The 21,348-nt window shown below is 44.0% G+C and overlaps 1 protein-coding gene across 1 annotated transcript in view; it reads right to left on the bottom strand.

Moving 5' to 3' along the window:
• Nucleotides 1–2,459: 2,459 nt before the first annotated feature.
• LOC144823103 (dispanin subfamily A member 2b-like) overlaps nt 2,460–21,348 on the bottom strand; it is a 35,125-nt gene continuing 16,236 nt past the window's right edge. Inside the window, exon 2 of the mRNA XM_078681280.1 lies at nt 2,460–4,201. Coding sequence (XP_078537406.1) covers nt 4,049–4,201 — 153 coding nt within the window. The 3' untranslated portion in view covers nt 2,460–4,048. The remainder of the gene's footprint in view (nt 4,202–21,348) is intronic.

Genomic DNA, 21,348 nt, shown 5'->3' with positions numbered 1-21,348 from the left:
ATTACATTCTGCTCATTACCACATAAAGACACCCTCATCAATCCACTCTGTCACATAACAATCCATACAAAGACACTCCATACGTGCCACATAGTTGCATTCAACATAATTTCACTCAACATCACAGTTCCATGCCACACAATTCAACTTCACAAAATTCCATTCCACACCACATAATTCCACACCAAACCACATAATTCAACTACACAAAACAATTCCACTACACACCACATCTATCCAATCCACATCACAGAATTCCAAATCACGCAACAAAATTTAACACCACATAATTCCATTGCACTACATGCCAAGCCACTGCACACAATACCACTTCACATAATTACACTCCATAACACAAAATCCCATTCCACATAATTCCAGTACACTCCATACCACATAATTTCTATCCACATAATTCCACTGCGCCCCATGCCACAGAATTCCACGACACATAGCTCCACTGAACACTACATACATCCACGCCACACAATTCAACTAACAATTTCAATCCAACCCACATCATTCCATTTCCCACCACATACATCCACTCCACTCTATAACACATGGCTAAAAGACATTGACGATGCCAGTAGCTCTCGAATTGCAGAGACGTATTGGCTTTGCCAATGCTTGTTATAGTTGTTTGTGGCTCATTCACTGTGCTAACAGGGATCTCAGTGAATTTGGTTCAGATATTTTAGGAGTACCCCTTCTGCCATGACTCTCATTCTGCTCTTAAGGGCATAGCCTGGTTACACGGGACGGTAGGGGTGATTAGACCGGTTTGAGGACACTTTTCATCCGGGCTCCAGCTGCATATACTGGTGATAGACTTGCAGGCTTCCTAGACATTTCAGCAAAGCTGCATTTATCTGTGAGAACTGTACATTTGATTTATGCCTGTGTTGGAATATAGTTGGTGTGTGTGCACAGCAGTGCCTCTGATGTCCATCTTTGCCTCTTATGCCACACAGTTCAACTCCACTCAACACAACGCCATACAATTCCACTCCACACAATGCCACTCCACTTCCCTATACTCCACTATATTCCATTCCACGTCAGACAGTTACACTCCAATCCACACAATGCCACTCCAAACCACATAATGCCACAAAAATCCACTCTACACAACCTACACAATTCCACTCTACTCAATACCACACAATTCCACTCCATGCCCCTCGCTCTACACAATGCCACACAATTCCACTCCACACCACACAATTTCACCCACGCCACACAATTCCACTCTACACAATTCCACTCCACATCACATGATTTCTCTCCACACCCTAAAATGCCACATAATTACACTCTTGAGCCACACATTGACACACAATTGCATTCCACTCTACACAATGCCACACATGTCCACTCCAGGCCGCTACATAATTCACTTTAATTCCACTACACACAATTTCACCGCACTTCATACAATGCCACTCTGAATCACTACACCCCAATCCCCTCCACTCCACGCCACACAATCACACTCCACACGATGCAATACAATTACACTATGTGACACCCAATGTCACACAATTCTACTCCAGTCCACACACTTCAACTCCATTCCATGCCACACAATTCCACTCCACACAATTCCAATCCACTCCAGGCCACACAATATGACACAATGCCACTCCATTCAATGCCACACCACACAATATCCCTCTACTCCACTACACACAATGTCACTTCATGCCTCACTATTCCAATCCACCCCACTCAGTTCAACACAATTCCACTCCACTCATTTTCACTCCACACAATTCCACTCCACTCCACACATTTCCACTCCAATCAACATAATGCCACATAATTTCAGGTCACTCCACACAATTCTACTCCACACAGTTCCAAACAAGTGTCAGCTTTCTGTTCAGAGCAGCAATCTGCAGGTGGCCGGCGGTGTTCTTATTTTCACTTCCAGCTGGACACAAAACAAAGACCTGATTTAAAGGAACCATCATTCCTTTTTTGTTCAAGTATCATTCTGGCTTGCATCATCTGGAGGCTAATATCTAGATGGCAATGCAATGGAATGGAACAACGCTTATCATTTCAGAAGTATTTTAAATGAATTATGATTTGGATGCAGGTTTTTGGCTTTATTCAAACCCTCATCCCATGTAAGAGATGTGCTTGCACTGTAAGAATGCCAAATGTATCTGTGTGTATGAGTAATTACACAATGATTTGAATTGCACTTACTCATTTGTTTTATATTTAGTTCTTTTATAGCCCTATTCACCCTAGTGTAGGGTGTTGGAGCACCTTACACACAGAGACAATTAATCATGCAAGAATGCAAATCAATGTACAGCAAATGTTACATAGACAATGGGGGTTATAAGGTGTAGGAGTCACAAACTGTCCACACTTCTAGACATTATATGCTAAGAGGGCACATTTGGGAAAAACACAAAGTCAGGATTTAAAATGTAGGGCATTGATTGAGGTTTTCTGAACTAACAAGACTTTATTACTACACGAGGGAACCCTTCTTTGCAAACTTGGAATAATAACAGATTGAGAAAACGTATTACTTGCAGTTGGCATGCTATGCCTTGATGCTGGTTCATAGTTCATTGTGCTATATTAGAAGGACTGCAACTTACGAACAGGAAGTAAAAGGATCTCTGTCAAAAATAGCAACCGCCTTATCTTTCTACAATGTTGTGATCTGCATGTTACATGGTGTTCTTAGCTGCAAGCACATTAACACTATATGCTAGTTTCTGAGTCAAAACTGTGACTAGACAAAACACAGATCTCTCCAGCAGTTGCATCAACTATCAGAGTTATCTTACCATTATTTTTGCCCATTAAAATTTGCTGGGCAGACAAAGATCTCTGCAACAGATGTTGTGGCCCAAAAGGTATTATAATATGCAGCCTATTTGTGACCAATTAGTTAAACAGAACAGAGTTACGGTCAGATGTTTTTGGTATTGCCAATTTCTTTGTGGCAGATTTAAAATAAATGCATATGGTGACTGTGAGACTCAGCTTTCATGACTTCGCCCCCCTTGACTCCTCCCTATTTCCGCTGTCATATCTTGACCCCCACTTTATGGGTTCCTGGAGTAAATGCACTGTAATTCTCTCCTTTGACAGTTTCTCCTGCAAGCCTTTCTTTTCTTCCCAAATATGTATTTCTTTGCAGAGGGTTTTTACACAACTTGGTTGGGTGATGCACTCTGCCTTGCATGTGAAATAATGATCTGGGTTCCCTTTTTAGGCCAATTGGTTTTATTTGTATTAATTTAATGGCATTGTTTCCTGTGTGGTTTCTTCTTTTTTTATGCAAAGTTATATCTGTAGGGGCTACATTCTAAGAGTTGTCATAGAGCATCCATTTAAGTTCTCACTCCACTGGAGAGTGATGTTATTTTTGCTGATTTAAGGAGCCTTGATGAAAGTATTGGATTCTGGCACGTTATAGGCAGTGATACACTTCGGATTTTATACTGACTATCTTCTCTAATGAGCTCTTGGGACAGTGTCTGCTTGGGATTTCTTTTCTCTCTATTTGGGAATTTGTGCCCTGGATAATATATTCAACCTGGTTTGATTTCCCTGGGGCAAATGTTTCCTCACACTGGTTTCGGCTCAATGCTTATTTTATGATTAAGCTTTTCTTTGCAATAACTTGGGAAATGTAAATGTAAATGTCCAGTATTTGTAAAGCGCAAACAATTACCCGAAGGTGTCAAGGCTCTGGGGGCCGTCGGGAAGATTAAGCAAGCTATTGCCCAGAGTCGCATGGTGCTGGTCTGATCTGCCGCCAGCACCGGGGATCAAACCATGAGACCCAAGGTTCCAGAGTCAGTTGCCCCGGCCGCTGCGCCACAACTCTTCCAAATGTTCAACATGTATAACAAAGTATTTTTCAGAGCACATCAGCTTTGCAGAGTGCTGTCCATTTTGAGTCCTTTTCCATGTTGGGTTTCTGTCTCCTCCAGGATCCCATTTTTATGGGGTCTTTGGGGCATGTCCTCAAGAATAATGGGGCAGCGGATTTCAGAAGGCCATGGTCCAGTTAACGAGCAGATACAGAGGTGACAATGACTGAAATGAGCGTGATGGCCAGGCAGATGCCGATGAGGATGCTCACTGCAATGTTGTACTGCTTGGCGGTTCTTCCGTAGGCCGAAGCGCCACCAACGTCATTCAAAACCTTCCTGTCTCGGGCCTGCAAAGGGAAGAAATATAGAGGCTGTGAGGCACAATCTGAAGAAAAATCACCCTGGAGCACATATTCTTCACTCTTTCAGGAATAATATGGGGGTGCTGGGGTGGAGGACACGAAAGAGCCTGGAGGTCTCAAGACAACTGGTGAGGAGACGTCAGGGTCTGCCTATGGCAATGGGGAATCAAAAGGCTCTGTTGGCCTCTCTAGTATGTTCATCCTCATGACCTACCTGCATAGATGGATATTGAGGGAAGGTATGGGCTGCCGGACCTATTCTAATGTTCCCTTTCAAGCCTTCTTGAAGATAGTAGACTCTTCCTGGCTTCCAGCTAGGCCTTTGCTCTTACACTTTGATTCCTCCATGGTGTCTTTTCCAGTCCATGGACTAGAACGCCTCTTGTGGTTTATGAATATCCCCTGTATTTACTTATCTTTTTGCAAAGAAGGGCTTCCTCATGTTACTACTGTTCGTCTCTGGTAAACACAACCGTCCAGATATTTATGCATTTTGAACCCTATTTTCTCAAACAACTATTGGATGAATTTGCACCAAATCACAAAAAGCACATTTTCTGGGTCAGTATCTAGCTTTCTAACTAATTTGGTGTAATTCCATTCAGATGTTTTTGGCTGTAGCGCTCTTCTCTGCCCCTGCTTGATGTATCACCCAAAACATGAAGAGGAAACTGTGAAATATATATGTGTGCATGTATGCACACACATATATATACATATATATATATATATATATACAACCAAAACAGGAACCTCATTAAGGAAAACCACCGGACATCACAATTCACGCTGTTTAATGGCAATCTTCAGGCAGCAAGACTTAGGCAGACAGTGACTTTCAAAGTATAGCCAGACGCGTTTCAAGAGCTAGCGCTCTCTTCTTCAGTGGCATAAGTTGTACTGAGCAGCAGCGCATTCCAGGTGAGTTTAAATGTTCCCGCCCGGATGGGCGTGGCCGACAGCTCGGCTTTGTGGATAATGTAGTTAAAGGCGCGCTCGCTGCTCTGCATTAATTTTCAAAGTAAATCCCAAGTGGGTGAAAGTTACATCGCTGCCAGCTAGTCACCTTGAATTCTTAATGCCATCGTGGTGTGAACAGGCTTCACCCTGCAATGCCGCCTGCTCTTGTCCTTCCTTTCAGCAAACATCATTACGAGTCTGAATAGGATCCGCTTGGTAGCGATGGGTTTTCTTTGCGACCGAGGATCAGCCGCTATAAATCCAACCAAAACAGGAACCTCATTAAGGAAAACCACCGGACATCACAATTCACGCTGTTTAATGGCAATCTTCAGGCAGCAAGACTTAGGCAGACAGTGACTTTCAAAGTATAGCCAGACGCGTTTCAAGAGCTAGCGCTCTCTTCTTCAGTGGCATAAGTTGTACTGAGCAGCAGCGCATTCCAGGTGAGTTTAAATGTTCCCGCCCGGATGGGCGTGGCCGACAGCTCGGCTTTGTGGATAATGTAGTTAAAGGCGCGCTCGCTGCTCTGCATTAATTTTCAAAGTAAATCCCAAGTGGGTGAAAGTTACATCGCTGCCAGCTAGTCACCTTGAATTCTTAATGCCATCGTGGTGTGAACAGGCTTCACCCTGCAATGCCGCCTGCTCTTGTCCTTCCTTTCAGCAAACATCATTACGAGTCTGAATAGGATCCGCTTGGTAGCGATGGGTTTTCTTTGCGACCGAGGATCAGCCGCTATAAATCCAACCAAAACAGGAACCTCATTAAGGAAAACCACCGGACATCACAATTCACGCTGTTTAATGGCAATCTTCAGGCAGCAAGACTTAGGCAGACAGTGACTTTCAAAGTATAGCCAGACGCGTTTCTAGAGCTAGCGCTCTCTTCTTCAGTGGAATAAGTTGTACTGAGCAGCAGCGCATTCCAGGTGAGTTTAAATGTTCCCGCCCGGATGGGCGTGGCCGACAGCTCGGCTTTGTGGATAATGTAGTTAAAGGCGCGCTCGCTGCTCTGCATTAATTTTCAAAGTAAATCCCAAGTGGGTGAAAGTTACATCGCTGCCAGCTAGTCACCTTGAATTCTTAATGCCATCGTGGTGTGAACAGGCTTCACCCTGCAATGCCGCCTGCTCTTGTCCTTCCTTTCAGCAAACATCATTACGAGTCTGAATAGGATCCGCTTGGTAGCGATGGGTTTTCTTTGCGACCGAGGATCAGCCGCTATAAATCCAACCAAAACAGGGGACTTACTTTGAAAATTAATGCAGAGCAGCGAGCGCGCCTTTAACTACATTATCCACAAAGCCGAGCTGTCGGCCACGCCCATGCGGGCGGGAACATTTAAACTCACCTGGAATGCGCTGCTGCTCAGTACAACTTATGCCACTGAAGAAGAGAGCGCTAGCTCTTGAAACGCGTCTGGCTATACTTTGAAAGTCACTGTCTGCCTAAGTCTTGCTGCCTGAAGATTGCCATTAAACAGCGTGAATTGTGATGTCCGGTGGTTTTCCTTAATGAGGTTCCTGTTTTGGTTGGATTTATAGCGGCTGATCCTCGGTCGCAAAGAAAACCCATCGCTACCAAGCGGATCCTATTCAGACTCGTAATGATGTTTGCTGAAAGGAAGGACAAGAGCAGGCGGCATTGCAGGGTGAAGCCTGTTCACACCACGATGGCATTAAGAATTCAAGGTGACTAGCTGGCAGCGATGTAACTTTCACCCACTTGGGATTTACTTTGAAAATTAATGCAGAGCAGCGAGCGCGCCTTTAACTACATTATCCACAAAGCCGAGCTGTCGGCCACGCCCATCCGGGCGGGAACATTTAAACTCACCTGGAATGCGCTGCTGCTCAGTACAACTTGTGCCACTGAAGAAGAGAGCGCTAGCTCTTGAAACGCGTCTGGCTATACTTTGAAAGTCACTGTCTGCCTAAGTCTTGCTGCCTGAAGATTGCCATTAAACAGCGTGAATTGTGATGTCCGGTGGTTTTCCTTAATGAGGTTCCTGTTTTGGTTGGATATATATATATATATATATATAAATATTCCACCAAAACGTTCACTCGGAAGTGCACTCTTTGCACGGCTGGTGCTGGACAGTGGGGATGAACGTTCCCCCACTGCAAATTATCCACCAAGAAAGAATTAATGTCCGCACTCGCTCAATTCGATAAATTGGGTATTATTAGACAGAGACTTCAAACAGCCCCCTTCACCTACGCGTTTCGACCCCAGGTCTTGTTCACAGTGTTACCACTAGTCCATTGTCTCTTTTAAATTTTTATACCTTCTAGTCCATTTAGGCACATAATGGTGCATTCTGGGTGAGGTAGTTTTTCAATTATTCTTGAAAACTTTAACGTTCGTTTTGCAGTGAATTTGTTTAACATTTTTCAGTACTTCAGGTCACCAGTACTTTCCAAGTGGTTCAAAAGGATATCTCATGCCATTGATAGTCGTTTTTTACATGGGAACATCCCATTAACCCTTTGTAGGCCCAGTTCGCTATGTTCCAGTCATTATCTTACCCTTGTCCCTTCGATTGTAACCTTCTTGTTTGATGTGCATATTTGATTTGTTTGTGTTGTTATCCCTTTGATGATTGTACTGCAACTTTTACCTCCCTCTCCCTCAAATTGTAAAGCGCTCTGATACCCTTCGGGATCATGTTCGCGCTATATAAAACTTTATAAATAAACAGTAGGGGTTTATAGCGACACACAGTTCACAGGCAATCCATCTTGTAATCTTCAGACGTTTGCTGTCGAATTATATCTGGTTTGATTCGGGGCTCAGTGCCCATTTGATGATTTCCTTTTACCACAAATTGGAGTGTTCTCTGACTACTAAGTGGGCTCAGTGCCCATAAGATCCTATAATGTGACCTGTCTTGTATCAATGTCTGGCATTCATGGTGTTTCGAGCAATGGTCCAGTTTGTGTCCCTCACAATTTGTTTCACAGGTGGACATACATTTCTTCGTCCATATTAAGTCCTTTCGGTGTCTTCGTTTTAAATCTGATAATCAGGCGTGACTCCAAACGTCTCAGTTTGAGTTTTCTGTTACCCCCTCTTTCATCTGGAAGGATAGTGGCCAGACCACTGTAGCGTACATCTTTCCAGGTTTTTCCAGTGTGTTGGAGCATATGTTTCGCTATGGCATAGGATGTATCGCCATTTTGGATGGCCCTGATGTGTTCCAATATCCTTTTTTGCAGAGGACAAGTGGTCATTCCAATGTAGCGTTTTCCGCATGCACAGGTCAACATATATACCACATGGGTGGTTTTGCATGTGATGGAATCTTCGATGTTGAAGACCTTCCCTTGTGGGTCTGTCAGTGATTTTAAAGATTGTCCAATTGTGCATGCCTTACATTGATTGCAAAAAACACAGTTGATGGACAGAATGTAGAACAATGTCATACATTCATCCCAGTGCAAGGATCTGGGCCTAAATCCATTGTTTTTTTGCACTCCACGCCACCCTGGTTTAGACACTGGCTATATGCAAATCAGCTCTGACCGTGTGCCTCATGGGAACAGTCCAGTCCGAACTACCAAGCCATGTCTTTCCCAGACCGGAATCAAGCATCCAAGGACCGGTTTCTGGCTATCAGCCTTCATCAGCCTGGATAGCTTGACTCCAGTGGTGTGGAGAGCCTGGGACTCACGTCTGAGCATACCCAGCACACTCGGGGTGAAACGAACGTTAAAGTTTTCAAGAATAATTGAAAAACTACCTCACCCAGAATGCACCATTATGTGCCTAAATGGACTAGAAGGTATAAAAATTAAAAAGAGACAATGGACTAGTGGTAACACTGTGAACAAGACCTGCGGTCGAAACGCGCAGGTGAAGGGGGCTGTTTGAAGTCTCTGTCTAATAAAACCCAATTTATCGAATTGAGCGAGTGCGGACATTAATTCTTTCTTGGTGGATAATTTGCAGTGGGGGAACGTTCATCCCCACTGTCCAGCACCAGCCGTGCAAAGAGTGCACTTCCGAGTGAACGTTTTGGTGGAAAATGTACGAAGAGGAAGTTGCACCCGGCAACTCCCAGTGAATCCCTGCCTTGAGCTGAAGCGCAATCGGCATTTCATCACGGAGTAACTGCTGCGGAACGGAGTTATCGGAACGGAGCAGCAAACGTGAAGAGAAAGGAAACTGGGAATAAATAATTTTACACTGGGAAACCGCAAGTGGCATTCCGCTACTGAAGGAGGAAGAGAACACAGTACGCGGCGCCTCACGAGCAAAGACAAAGGTGAGAGCGCTTAGCGTGTGTTTGTTTGTTTGTGTACTCTCACAATACGGAAACGCCCAGTGGAGCCGCGGCGTGCGTTGCAGATAACACAAGCGTACTGGCGAGAGAAACTGAAAACCTGTGATCGCAACTGCTTGAAATAACGCGCTCAATTTGTTTGGTACAGAGAGACTGTTATAAAAAACGTTCCTCCAGCCACAAGAACAGTTTTTTAAGGGAACTATTACCGTTTGTGCACCAAGGCAGGAAGTTCTGGCAAACATGGAAGAAAGAGCAAACAAACGAGCAATACGAGCTCAAACAATGTTCCAAAAAGGGAAAAAAGCCGAAAGTACCACTAACACGGAAAGGGAAAAACCAATAGAAACTGAACCTGGATTAATGACACTGAAACAATTATTTTTGAAATTGGAAAGACTCCTGAAAAAAGAAATCACCAAAAGCTGGGAAATTCTTACATTAGAAAAATATCTTGAATGCAAAATGGTCCCCAGAGGCTTAAGAATTTTCACTCTCCCGAACCATCCGGATACACGTCCAGAAATGCTCATTGATTGGGGCAATAACAACATGCAGTGCTCCATCAATATGATTAGAATCATTGTGAAATATGCCAAAATTGATGTAGATGAATTGCATGAAAAAATAGCGGAGATAGAATCCCATATACTGTCTCATGGAAAAGAAGATGAGGCCAAGAAACATAGGAAAGATATGGAGGCCACACTTGACAAACATGAGACGGAGGTAGAAGAACGCAAAGAACGCAAATACAGAAGAGATTAGCAGGACTATTCATGTGGGAGGATATTGACATTCGCTAAAAGATTTGACCATCTGAAACAACAATTGAAAACACAACCACAGCCAGAAACCCCCAACACAACTTTGAGCGAATCAGATACGGACTGGAGCGAGAGTGAAGATCAAGAGACCCGCGGAACAAGAACACCTTTTTTAGAAGAGGTGAAGTTGGTGTACTTAGACCAACAACAATCAAGAGGAAGGGGACGAGGGAGAGGAAGAGGCCAGAGACAACAAAGAACAAAAGCGAGGGGAAGAGGACAACAAAGCCAGAAAAAAACGAAGAAAAATCAGAAGAAGCTCCAGAAAAAACAAGGGGGTACCACTTGAGAAATCGAGTAACCAACAAATGATGGAAGAAAAAGAACCAGATCCATATTTAATCATACATTTGTCCAAACATGTGCTAACTAGGGCTGAGGAGAACCTCTTGAATAAAGGCTTAACATTCTGCCCGGAAACCCACTTTGACCCAGTTGAAACCAAAATTGACCTATACAGATATACACGCAAACTTAAATTGGCGAAATTTTTCAAAAGAAGAGGGATACAACCTGAGAATAGCAACCAAAATATCAACACCATTGATGCAAATGAAGCGCAGATTACAATTGCAGAAATACCAGCGATGCGCACTGCATTGGAACTTGCCCATGAGGTGGAGGATTCCACAATAACAGACAGTCAAGCTCTACAACAAATGGGACTGAATATCGAGCAACATCAAAAAACAAAATTCAGGAAACAATCTAGATTTTGCCCAATATTGTATCCAGTCAACAAAATTGATGCTTTTTTTGAATTGGTCAATGGAGATCTTGAAAAAATGAAAAATAATGTACAAAAGGGAAAAAAAGAAAATATGTCTAACTTGGAACGCAAAGCCTTGAAGTCTCTTATGGAGAATGAGTCACTGGAAATAAAACCCGCCGACAAAGGCGGGAATATAGTCCTAATGGAAAAAACCGATTACATGCAGGAAGCCATGCGTCAACTGGGTGAGACCAAAAACTATGAAAAATTAAAAAAGAATCCAATCAACGAGATGATTGTGGAGCTTAACAGCAAGCTCACCAAATGGCAAAACCAAGGACTACTAACCACCCAGGAAGTGGAATTCTTGACAACGGAGGAACCTATTATGCCAACTATGTACTTTCTGCCGAAAGTGCATAAAACACTCAGAAGACCTCCTGGAAGACCCATTATAGCAAGCTGCGGCTCTATATATGAGAACCTTTCCATCTATGTGGATCACTTTCTGGCACCGATAGTCCCCACATTAACATCCTACATAAAGGACACAGGAGACTTCCTACGTAACCTGATGAACATCGCATGGGTAGATGGATATCTACTGGCAACCATCGATGTAGTATCCTTATATACTTCTATAACTCACAATATGGGCCTAACAGCAATGGAATTCTTCTTCAAACAAAAACCCTTGGAAGAATTTCAGCATTGGCGGATGATCAAAGAAATGACAGAACTATGCCTTAACAATAACATCTTTCTTTTCAACAAGACATACTATGCTCAACGATATGGAACCGCCATGGGAGTTTCATTCTCTCCGAGCTACGCCAACCTAGCAATGGGTTAGTGGGAAAGAACAATAGCTTGGAGAGAAGAGAATGAACACCATACATCCAAAGTTATACTTTGGCTACGTTTCATCGACGATCTGTTCCTTATCTGGAACGGCACGGAAAAGGAATTCACTGAGTATCTCAATGAACTGAACAACAATGAAATGGGGTTAAAATTTACATCGGCAATTAGTAACAAGGAAATAATCTTTCTGGATACTAAGGTATATGTAGAAAATGGACAATTGGAAACTACAGTACACCGTAAAAGTACAGCCACGAACAGTGTACTACACGGGGACAGTTTCCATCCTACAAACCTAAAAAGAAGCATCCCTTATGGGGAGTTTGTCCGCATGAAAAGAAATTGTTCCAACACAAAGGAAATGAACCGCAAGTACAAAGAAACTACCAACAGATTCCTAAAAAGAGGATACAAGTACAATGATGTTAAAAAGGGAGAACTTAAGGCCAGAACACTAAGCAGAACAGAAACTTTGATCAATAAAACAGAAGTTGAGAAAACACAAGGACAAACTGAACCAATAAGGATGATTGTTACGTACAGTAAAGAAAGTCAAAATGTAAGGAGAATACTTAACAAGTATTGGAATGTCATCAAAAAAGATCCAGACATCGGTGGACAACTGAGCGAATACCCGTTTATGACATTCAGAAAACCACCCTCACTACAAGACAAACTTGTAAGGAGTCATTTCCCGTTAAAGAAGAAAAAGGATTGGCTAACATCGAGGCAAAAAGGGTTTAACAAATGCCATCAATGTAAGGCATGCACAATAGGACAATCTTTAAAATCACTGACAGACCCACAAGGGAAGGTCTTCAACATCGAAGATTCCATCACATGCAAAACCACCCATGTGGTATATATGTTGACCTGTGCATGCGGAAAACGCTACATTGGAATGACCACTTGTCCTCTGCAAAAAAGGATATTGGAACACGTCAGGGCCATCCAAAATGGCGATACATCCTATCCAATAGCGAAACATATGCTCCAACACACTGGAAAAACCTGGAAAGATGTACGCTACAGTGGTCTGGCCACTATCCTTCCAGATGAAAGAGGGGGTAACAGAAAACTCAAACTGAGACGTTTGGAGTCACGCCTGATTATCAGATTTAAAACGAAGACACCGAAAGGAGTTAATATGGACGAAGAAATGTATGTCCACCTGTGAAACAAATTGTGAGGGACACAAACCGGACCATTGCTCGAAACACCATGAATGCCAGACATTGATACAAGACAGGTCACATTATAGGATCTTATGGGCACTGAGCCCACTTAGTAGTCAGAGAACACTCCAATTTATGGTAAAAGGAAATCATCAAATGGGCACTGAGATCCGAATCAAACCAGATATAATTCAACAGCAAACGTCTGAAGATTACAAGATGGATTGCCTGTGAACTGTGTGTCGCTATAAACCCCTACAAAGGGTTAATGGGATGTTCCCATGTAAAAAACGAATATCAATGGCATGAGATATCCTTTTGAACCACTTGGAAAGTACTGGTGACTTGAAGTACTGAAAAATGTCAAAAAATGCACTGCAAAACGAACGTTAATGTTTTCAAGAATAATTGAAAAACTACCTCACCCAGAATGCACCATTATGTGCCTAAATGGACTAGAAGGTATACAAATTAAAAAGAGACAATGGACTAGTGGTAACACTGTGAACAAGACCTGCGGTCGAAACGCGTAGGTGAAGGGGGCTGTTTGAAGTCTGTCTAATAAAACCCAATTTATCGAATTGAGCGAGTGCGGACATTAATTCTTTCTTGGTGGATAATATATATATATATATATATATATATATATATATATATATATATATATATATATATATATTTATATAAACAAATTCCTGTCTATTCAGCCCTTGGCGCTGCAATTATCACAGGTACAGATCTCTCGGACACCAAAGTTCGTGAAATAACGTGGTTTATTTTCTCCTCCTCTCCACCAGCATAAATATATATATATATATATATATTAACGCTTCCCCTCCACTTTTGTCAGGAAGCACTCGTGGGCGGGTACGGATATGTGGCTATGGAATCCGCAATAAATTATCGCTCCACTTTTCTGTTTCTGGAAAGAAAAGTCCGCACTCATGGGGCGCTTGAATAACCTTTATTTCAAGCGGACAACAACAAACAGACGCATTTCAGCCGTCAGCCTTCTTTGGCCTTTAAGATGGCGGGTTGTTTTACACAGCATTGTAAAAATCCAAGATGGGGCTCTGTTTCCATAGCGGTCTCTGTCCCCTTTCGATGTCAATGTATACCAACACGGAAGCTTTATTAACATGCCGTCTTGACACTGACGAAGGCTTGTAGCTGAAACGCGTTTGTCGAGATTAAAGAGGATTATGCTTTATCCCCCTCTGTGAGTGCGGTATTCTTAATGTAATTTTAAGAATTGGAGCGTTGATGTTGAGCGGTTGTCCACGGCCGCAAACCGCACCCGCCAGAGAGTGATTCGTGAGTAGTGGAGTTGGAGCCTTGATATATATATATATATATATATTCGCCATTTCCGGGACCTCTGAAATAAACGGCTGTCTGTTCCCTACTCCCCTTGTGGCCTCTCGTCTTTTCTATGGAAAGTGGGCAAGTGTTGTATACTGCGCAGCCAGACGCGCAGAAGAGATGGCCCTGCAGCTACAAGTGACTCCGGGATTCACTGGCACCGCGCTGCTCGCAGCTTTATGTTAATCGAAGGATCGATAACCCCGGGAGTCCGCCAAGATTCTCAGAACGGAGGAAACAGACTGAGATAATTCATCTCGACGGGGCAAACTGTCTCGCATTTGACCGCCCCTGTTTCATATCTGACCTGGGAGGAAGGGCGCTGCAGTCAGAGGGGACACAGGACTGGCACCGTGATGTTTGTCGTTCATCGACCACCCCGCCCTCCTGCGTGGGCACAAAACTACATTTTCCACCCCCCACACCAGCTACCTGACTTTGCCGAGACTGTGCATGCTGGGACTTGGAGTCCGCAACATTCAACACGGACTGTCATCGCTGTGCAGAACGCATTACGGGGAGGGAACTCAGTGCCTACAGATATTTATTCACAGGAGGAGTTCATTGGGGAATGGTTCGTTAAGGAGGAAGGCGCTGAAAAAGGCTGTTAAGCCGAAATGCATTCGCCATTTCCGGGACCTCTGAAATAAACGGCTGCCTGTTCCCTACTCCCCTTGTGGCCTCTCATCTTTTCTATGGAAAGTGTGCAAGTGATATATATATATATATTAAACAATGTTCCTGCTCGTCAATGTACGACGAAAAGAGATCAGGTGCAGACCTCCCATTCACCGTCCACGCGTGCAGCAATCAGAGTATATAAACGTAAATCCTCAGATAGGTAGTAGAGTGATGAATTTATTTACAAACGAGTAAAAGGACTAATATATATATGTGTATATATATGTATATATATATATATATGTATATATATATATATGCACACGCACATATATATGTGTGTGTGTGTGTATATATATATATATATATATATATATATATTTTGGTTTTTCCCAAAATAAATCACCGTGAAAATCACAAAGCTCCTTGAGTGCTGCTTCTTTTCTTTTCTTGCTAAACTGAAGAAAAGCTCGAGCGTCATATAGATATATATATATATATATATATATACACATATATACGTACATATCAGTACTTAATTTGAGCCGGTAGTTTCCAGGGCTCAGCACCGGCACTTATTCATCAACACCGGCGCTTGAGCACCAGTTAAGGACACATTCATTTTTGATAGGCATGGGGATTTTAATTGATTCACCCAGAATAATAGGATATTGAGCCGAAGCCGAGACTCGAACCTGGTTCCCCAACTCCAAAGTCAGCAGCTCTGGCAGTAACGCCACATTTTCTACCCACTTGTAGGGTTTGTTGGTTCCATGTCACTGACCATGTCATGAGTAATGTAATATGTGAGGTCATAAGCAGTGCATTGCTGCGGCACGAGTTATAGTTAGCTCAGCTAACTATAACTGCTAAATTTCACTGGTTTTGTATGAGTGAAATCTGAGCCTAACTATAATGTCCCTGTAACCTTTGTTTTGTTCAAGTGAATTTCTAAGTTTTTTAAAATTCTATTTCCTAACTGTTACGTCCCTGTAACCTTTGTTTTTTTTAACATGAAGCAAGGTGCCCATCACAATGCACAGTGAGGTGGGGTTGAGCGCTGGGCCTGGCCTGGCATTGTGCTGCCTCCACCCAAGCTTGCTGCTCCTGCCCCCTCCTCCTTGCCATTCACTGTCCATGTTCATGACCCTGCTCTCTCATTACAGCCATGTGTGGCCGTTATTCTGCCACTGCCCTCCTGCCTTCCCTAAACAGTTAGCTTTCTGCCTCATCCACCTCCTCCCTACCCTCTGTTGCCCGAGTCCATGCACTAGTCCCTCTCTCCTGGCCTGCACGGTCCGATGTGCTGCTACTGCCTTCCATTTAACTCAATGTCCCTTCCCACTCATCTTGCGCTCTGTTCCCCAATTCTATGCAGCATCATTGTCCTCCTGCTTAGCATCTATGCCTAGCTTGCTGTACCTACTCTCCTCCCTCTGCCCTCTGATGTCTGTGTGCATGCCCCTGCTCCCTCACTTCTGCCCACCATAATCCATGGACCTGCCACCCTCCTATCTACTCTGAGTGCTCTGTCAAGCTGCCACTGCCTACCATGGTCAGATGGCTGCCGCCTGTCCCTGCCACCTCGATCCTGCCTGTCCAAGTTCCATGCCCCTATCCCCTCCCACTTTTCCTCCCTGGTCCATTTTCCTGCCACTCCCTTCTGCCCTCCATGCTCTGTTGTGCTGCAACTGCTCCTCCTGTCTGCCTGCATGGTCTGTTGTGAAGTCCCTTCCCCCGTCCTCTTTTGTCTATGTCCAGCCCCTACACCTCCCTTCTGTCCTCCATGGTCTTTTGTGCATGCCCCTGTCTCCTCCCTCTCGCCTACTATGGCTGTTACACTGCCACTAACCCTCCTGCTTGCCATGCAGGGTCTTCTGTACTGCCACAGCCCCTCCCACTTACCCTGTGTGGTCAGCTTGCTGCCTCTGACCAACTCCCACCTTCCCTCTGTTGGCTCTATGAATGCCATTATAGTCTCACTGTTGCCCTCAATGGTGTGTTGTGCTTCCAATTCCCATCACACATGCCCTCCATGGTCAGCTTGCTGCTCCTGCCTTGCCCCCTTGCCTCTTGCCCTCCGTTTTTCATGTGCACACCATAACCTCTCTCTTCTGCCTTTTTTGGTCCTCTGCCGTTCCCCTGCCCCCCCCCCACGCCCTTCAAGGTCTGTTATGCTGCAACTGTCCCTTCTGTCTGTCCGCTACGGTCAGCTTGCTGCCCTTGCCTCTTTCCCCTCTGCTTTCTGTGCATGGCCTTGTTCCCGCCCTTTGTTTTCCATGGTCCGTTTGCTGCACTGCCGTCCCGCTTGCGCTGTGTGATGTGTTGTGCTGCTGCAACCCCTGACGCCTGCCCTGTAAGGTCAGTTTGGTGCCCCTGCCCATCTACCTCCTGTCATCTCCTATCTGAGTCTGTGTCAATACCCGATTCCTCCTGCTCTCCGTGATCCAATCTACCAAGCTTGCCAACATTTTTGAACTTGATAAGAAGGAGATTTTGCAAAAACAAAACCTGGGGGAGTTGATTTTCCCCATTGACTTACATTGAAAAAGAGAAGATTTTAGGCAGGGGACAAATAAAATGAAGGCTTTTTGAACTTAAAAACATCAAGAGTCTCCTGCCTGAATCAGGTCTGTTGGCATGTATGATAGTACTGCCACTGCCTCTTCCTTCTACCCTCAATGTTCTTTTGTATTACCACAGCCTCTCTTGCCTGTACTTCATGGTTGGTTTGATGCCCCTGCCCCCCTTTTCCCTGCCCTCCATGGTCCATTGTGCTGCCACTGCTCCTCTCACCTGCACAACGTGGTCAACTTGTTACCTCTACCCCTCCTCCGTGAGAGGGTCTTATTACCATAGAAATTATGGTGAGTGCTCTAAACAATTAAAATGAGGACATATTTTCTTAGTTCTCGTATAGCAACAAAGCACTTTTAAATAATTTGCTATTTTTATGTTTTTTTATCCCGTTGATCACTTGATTATATGTTACACTTAAGGGAGAGATGTGCTGTTAAAGCCAGCTTCAGACTTTGCAAATAGGGAACCAGGTTTGAGTTTCGGCATCAGCTCGACATCCTGTGATTCTGGGCAAATCACTTAATCTCCCATGCCTAAAACCATACAAGCCAATAGTCCCGATTCAGCGGGAGACTCACGATTTTTTAAGCAAGAAATGGCTTAATTTTCATAAAATTGCCTCTGCTTCAATAGAAGTCAATGGGGGAAACACATTCTCCTGATTATTTTTTAAAGATCTCCCATTTACTTTGTTCAAAAACAGAGGTCTTCAAACTTTTGGATACCGAGACCCCCTGTCAACATTTTGAGGTATAAGGACCCCCTCCTGACAAAAATTTCTAAACCTGTAGGCAGGGCTCTTGGAATTATGAGGCAGGTGAGGACCAAATTATGTGACAGGCTTGACTAAATTGTGTGGGAAGAAAATGTAAATAATGTTATGTGGTGCCGCATATTTTGGGATAGCATTGCTTCATTATTTTGACATTTTTTACACACTGTAATACTGAGGAAAGATGTCAGCTCATTAGTACCAGTTTATAACCAAAATACAGCAACTAACATCAGAAAGATGTCTAGTCAACCTTTGTGGAGGGCCTTCCACTCCACAGGAATACGTGTTGCCACATTAGAAGCTCACCTGGCCCTGGCCAGGAGCAGCAGGGGTCCCTTAAAACCCTGGTGGTCTCGTGCAGAATAAAGCAGTTTACCCATGCCGCTTTCCTCTCACTCCTTCCCTTCCATCCCTCTCTTTTCTCCTCTCCCAACCCCGGATCCCTCTCTCACTTTGCAGGCCATCTTTCACCCCTTTTTACAACTTCTGAACTCTCCCCATTCAACCTCTCACTTCACCTTTAATCACCTCTTGACATTCTGTATTTTCACTGCCCTCATCTCTAACAGTGTCTAGCATTTATCTCATGGCCTCTCTGGCCCGTCACCTCCCGTGCACTTCTCATTCACCTCAAGTCTCTCCATTAACATTTTTGTCTATTTGTATCGTACAACTCTCCAGTCCCCCCGTTCATCTTTCAAATCTCCCCTTTGTTCTTCCACACCTTCTTCAACCAATGCCCTCTCCCCTGTTACCTCAGCACCAGTGCCTAATTTGAGCAGGTGGTTTCCAGTGCTCCGCACTGGCATCTAATTGTGCACACTGGCACTATGACAGTCTTCCACATGGTGGCTCTGTCTGTGTAATTTAGAGATAAGCAGAACAGCTCTTTATTAATACAATAAACTCTATAAACCCCTGACACCCATGCCATTCTTATAGCTTTGGGGGCTTGAAATAGTCTGAATAGTCACACTTGTACAAGTGTTATAGTTGGTAGTTGCATAGGTATTTTCATTGGCTGCGCAGGGTGGGTGTTTAAAGTTGCAGTGGCCTACTGGTGAGGGTCCTGGCACATGTTTTATTACAAATTAATCACTACTCAGCACCCACCCCAGTACTCTCTCTCTGTCCCTATCTCTTCTGTCTCTCACCCATGGCGCATCAAATTATCTTTTTAGGTCACTGATCATCTCTCAGCTATCTTCTCTCATAGTTTAACAGTAGCCCTCACCTTTCGCTCACACTCACTTCTTGCGTGTCCACACTTCCCTTCGGCACTTCACATTTCTCCTCAGCCCTGACCTCTTCAATCGAATTCTCTCACTCCCTCGCTGTCCTCTCTCATCCTCTCATCTCTCCTCCACGAGCATACGGGTCAGACCTGTATATTCCTCTCGGCCAATGCCACTCTGCTTGTTCTTCCCTAATTCAGGAAGGCATGAATTGTCTGTCTCGATGTTTTGGTGCAGGCTACGCTCCACCAAGAATCTATTATCCTTTAGGAAGATATAAAGGCTCTATGCTCTGTAGGTTACCTCATATGGCTGGTTCTCCTTTCCCTTCTGTGTGTTTCTCATTTGCCTTCAGGCAGCAAATGGTTATTAGCCCCAGGACACCTTTTGGTAACAGTAGCGCACTACAAATGTAAATATTAATAATAGGCTGAAGCAGGGGCGCCCCTAGATCCAAACTTCGGGGTGGCTAACACTCCCAGCCAGGGCTGGCCCTAGCACTGGATGCACATGGCGCAACAGTCTTTTTTGGTGCCCCCCGTTTCCTCCTTCTCCATGAATTCCCTCACAATCACTCACCAACAATGCACCTCATCTCTCAATAGCACCTTTCTGACAAACATTTCTTTTTTTATAGCGCTACTTATAGTTTACTCACACTCAGTTCTGTGATCTGCATAGTATACGTTCTTTGTAGCAGGCATATTAAGCCTCTGAACTGTGTGGGTGGCAGGAGTGCCATGTGAGTGCTCGGTGAGCGATGCAACAGTGTGAGATTAGGGTGAGAGGAGTAACTGCGGGGTGAGTGAGGTGACCATATGAATTTGAGTGTGGATGTAAGTGCAGAGTCGGACAAATGAATGCGTGGTTAGTGATGGGGTTGTTTGAGTGAGATTACAGAGTGAGCAGTGAGGGGGACAGGTGAGGGAAGTGTCACATGAGTGTAGGCTGAGTAGTGTGCTCATGTGACTGCAGGGTAAGATATAGGGTGAACAGCGCAAGCGCATTGTGAGTGCAGTGATCACTCAGTGCAGGGTGAGTGGGTGAATGGTGTGAGTGCATGGTGATCAGTGTGAGTGCATTGTGATCGCTGTGAGTGCAGGATGAGGGTGAAAGTGAAGGGCGAGAATGAGGAGTGAGTTGTCTGAATGCAGGGTGCATTCCCAGACACTTAAAGTAACTCAGCATGTTATTGACGGCAGCGTAGGGTTTCAGATATAAGTTAAACTATTGCTATTATGGCCTTAAGCAGGGATCGCAGGTGGAGGAAATAAATAATGTGCTGATCCTGCAACAGACTTCCAGTCTTATGATTAGGGTTGCCAGCTCATTATTTTGATGTCCCAGACAGTACAAAAATAAGCAGTCACCTAAAGCCGTATTTTCAGCACTTATCTGTACATACTTAGAACAGCAAATAAAATTAAACGCACTTTTAATTGTGTTCTAGGGCTGCCTCAATGATCCATAACTGATAATTAAAAAGAATAAAGACAGAAAAGTCACATAACGAATGAATACATACTTTTTTTATTTATAACTCTATTTAGTGTCAAGAGGAGGTCTTTGCAGGCACTTTAAAAAATAAACGGTAGGCATTTTTCTTTTGGCAACCCTGCTTTATATTCCTTTTCAAGAAATACATTCTCACACTACAACAGTAAATGTAAAATACAAATGTAAGCAATAGGCAGAGAGGGGGCCCAGAGCGTACTAGAACCAGAAAAAAAC

Source organism: Lissotriton helveticus, chromosome 3_1 (assembly GCF_964261635.1).
Source record: "Lissotriton helveticus chromosome 3_1, aLisHel1.1, whole genome shotgun sequence".
Classification (NCBI taxonomy): domain Eukaryota; kingdom Metazoa; phylum Chordata; class Amphibia; order Caudata; family Salamandridae; genus Lissotriton; species Lissotriton helveticus.
The sequence above is the reverse complement of the archived record's forward strand: the minus strand, read 5'-3'. Positions and strand labels throughout refer to the sequence as shown.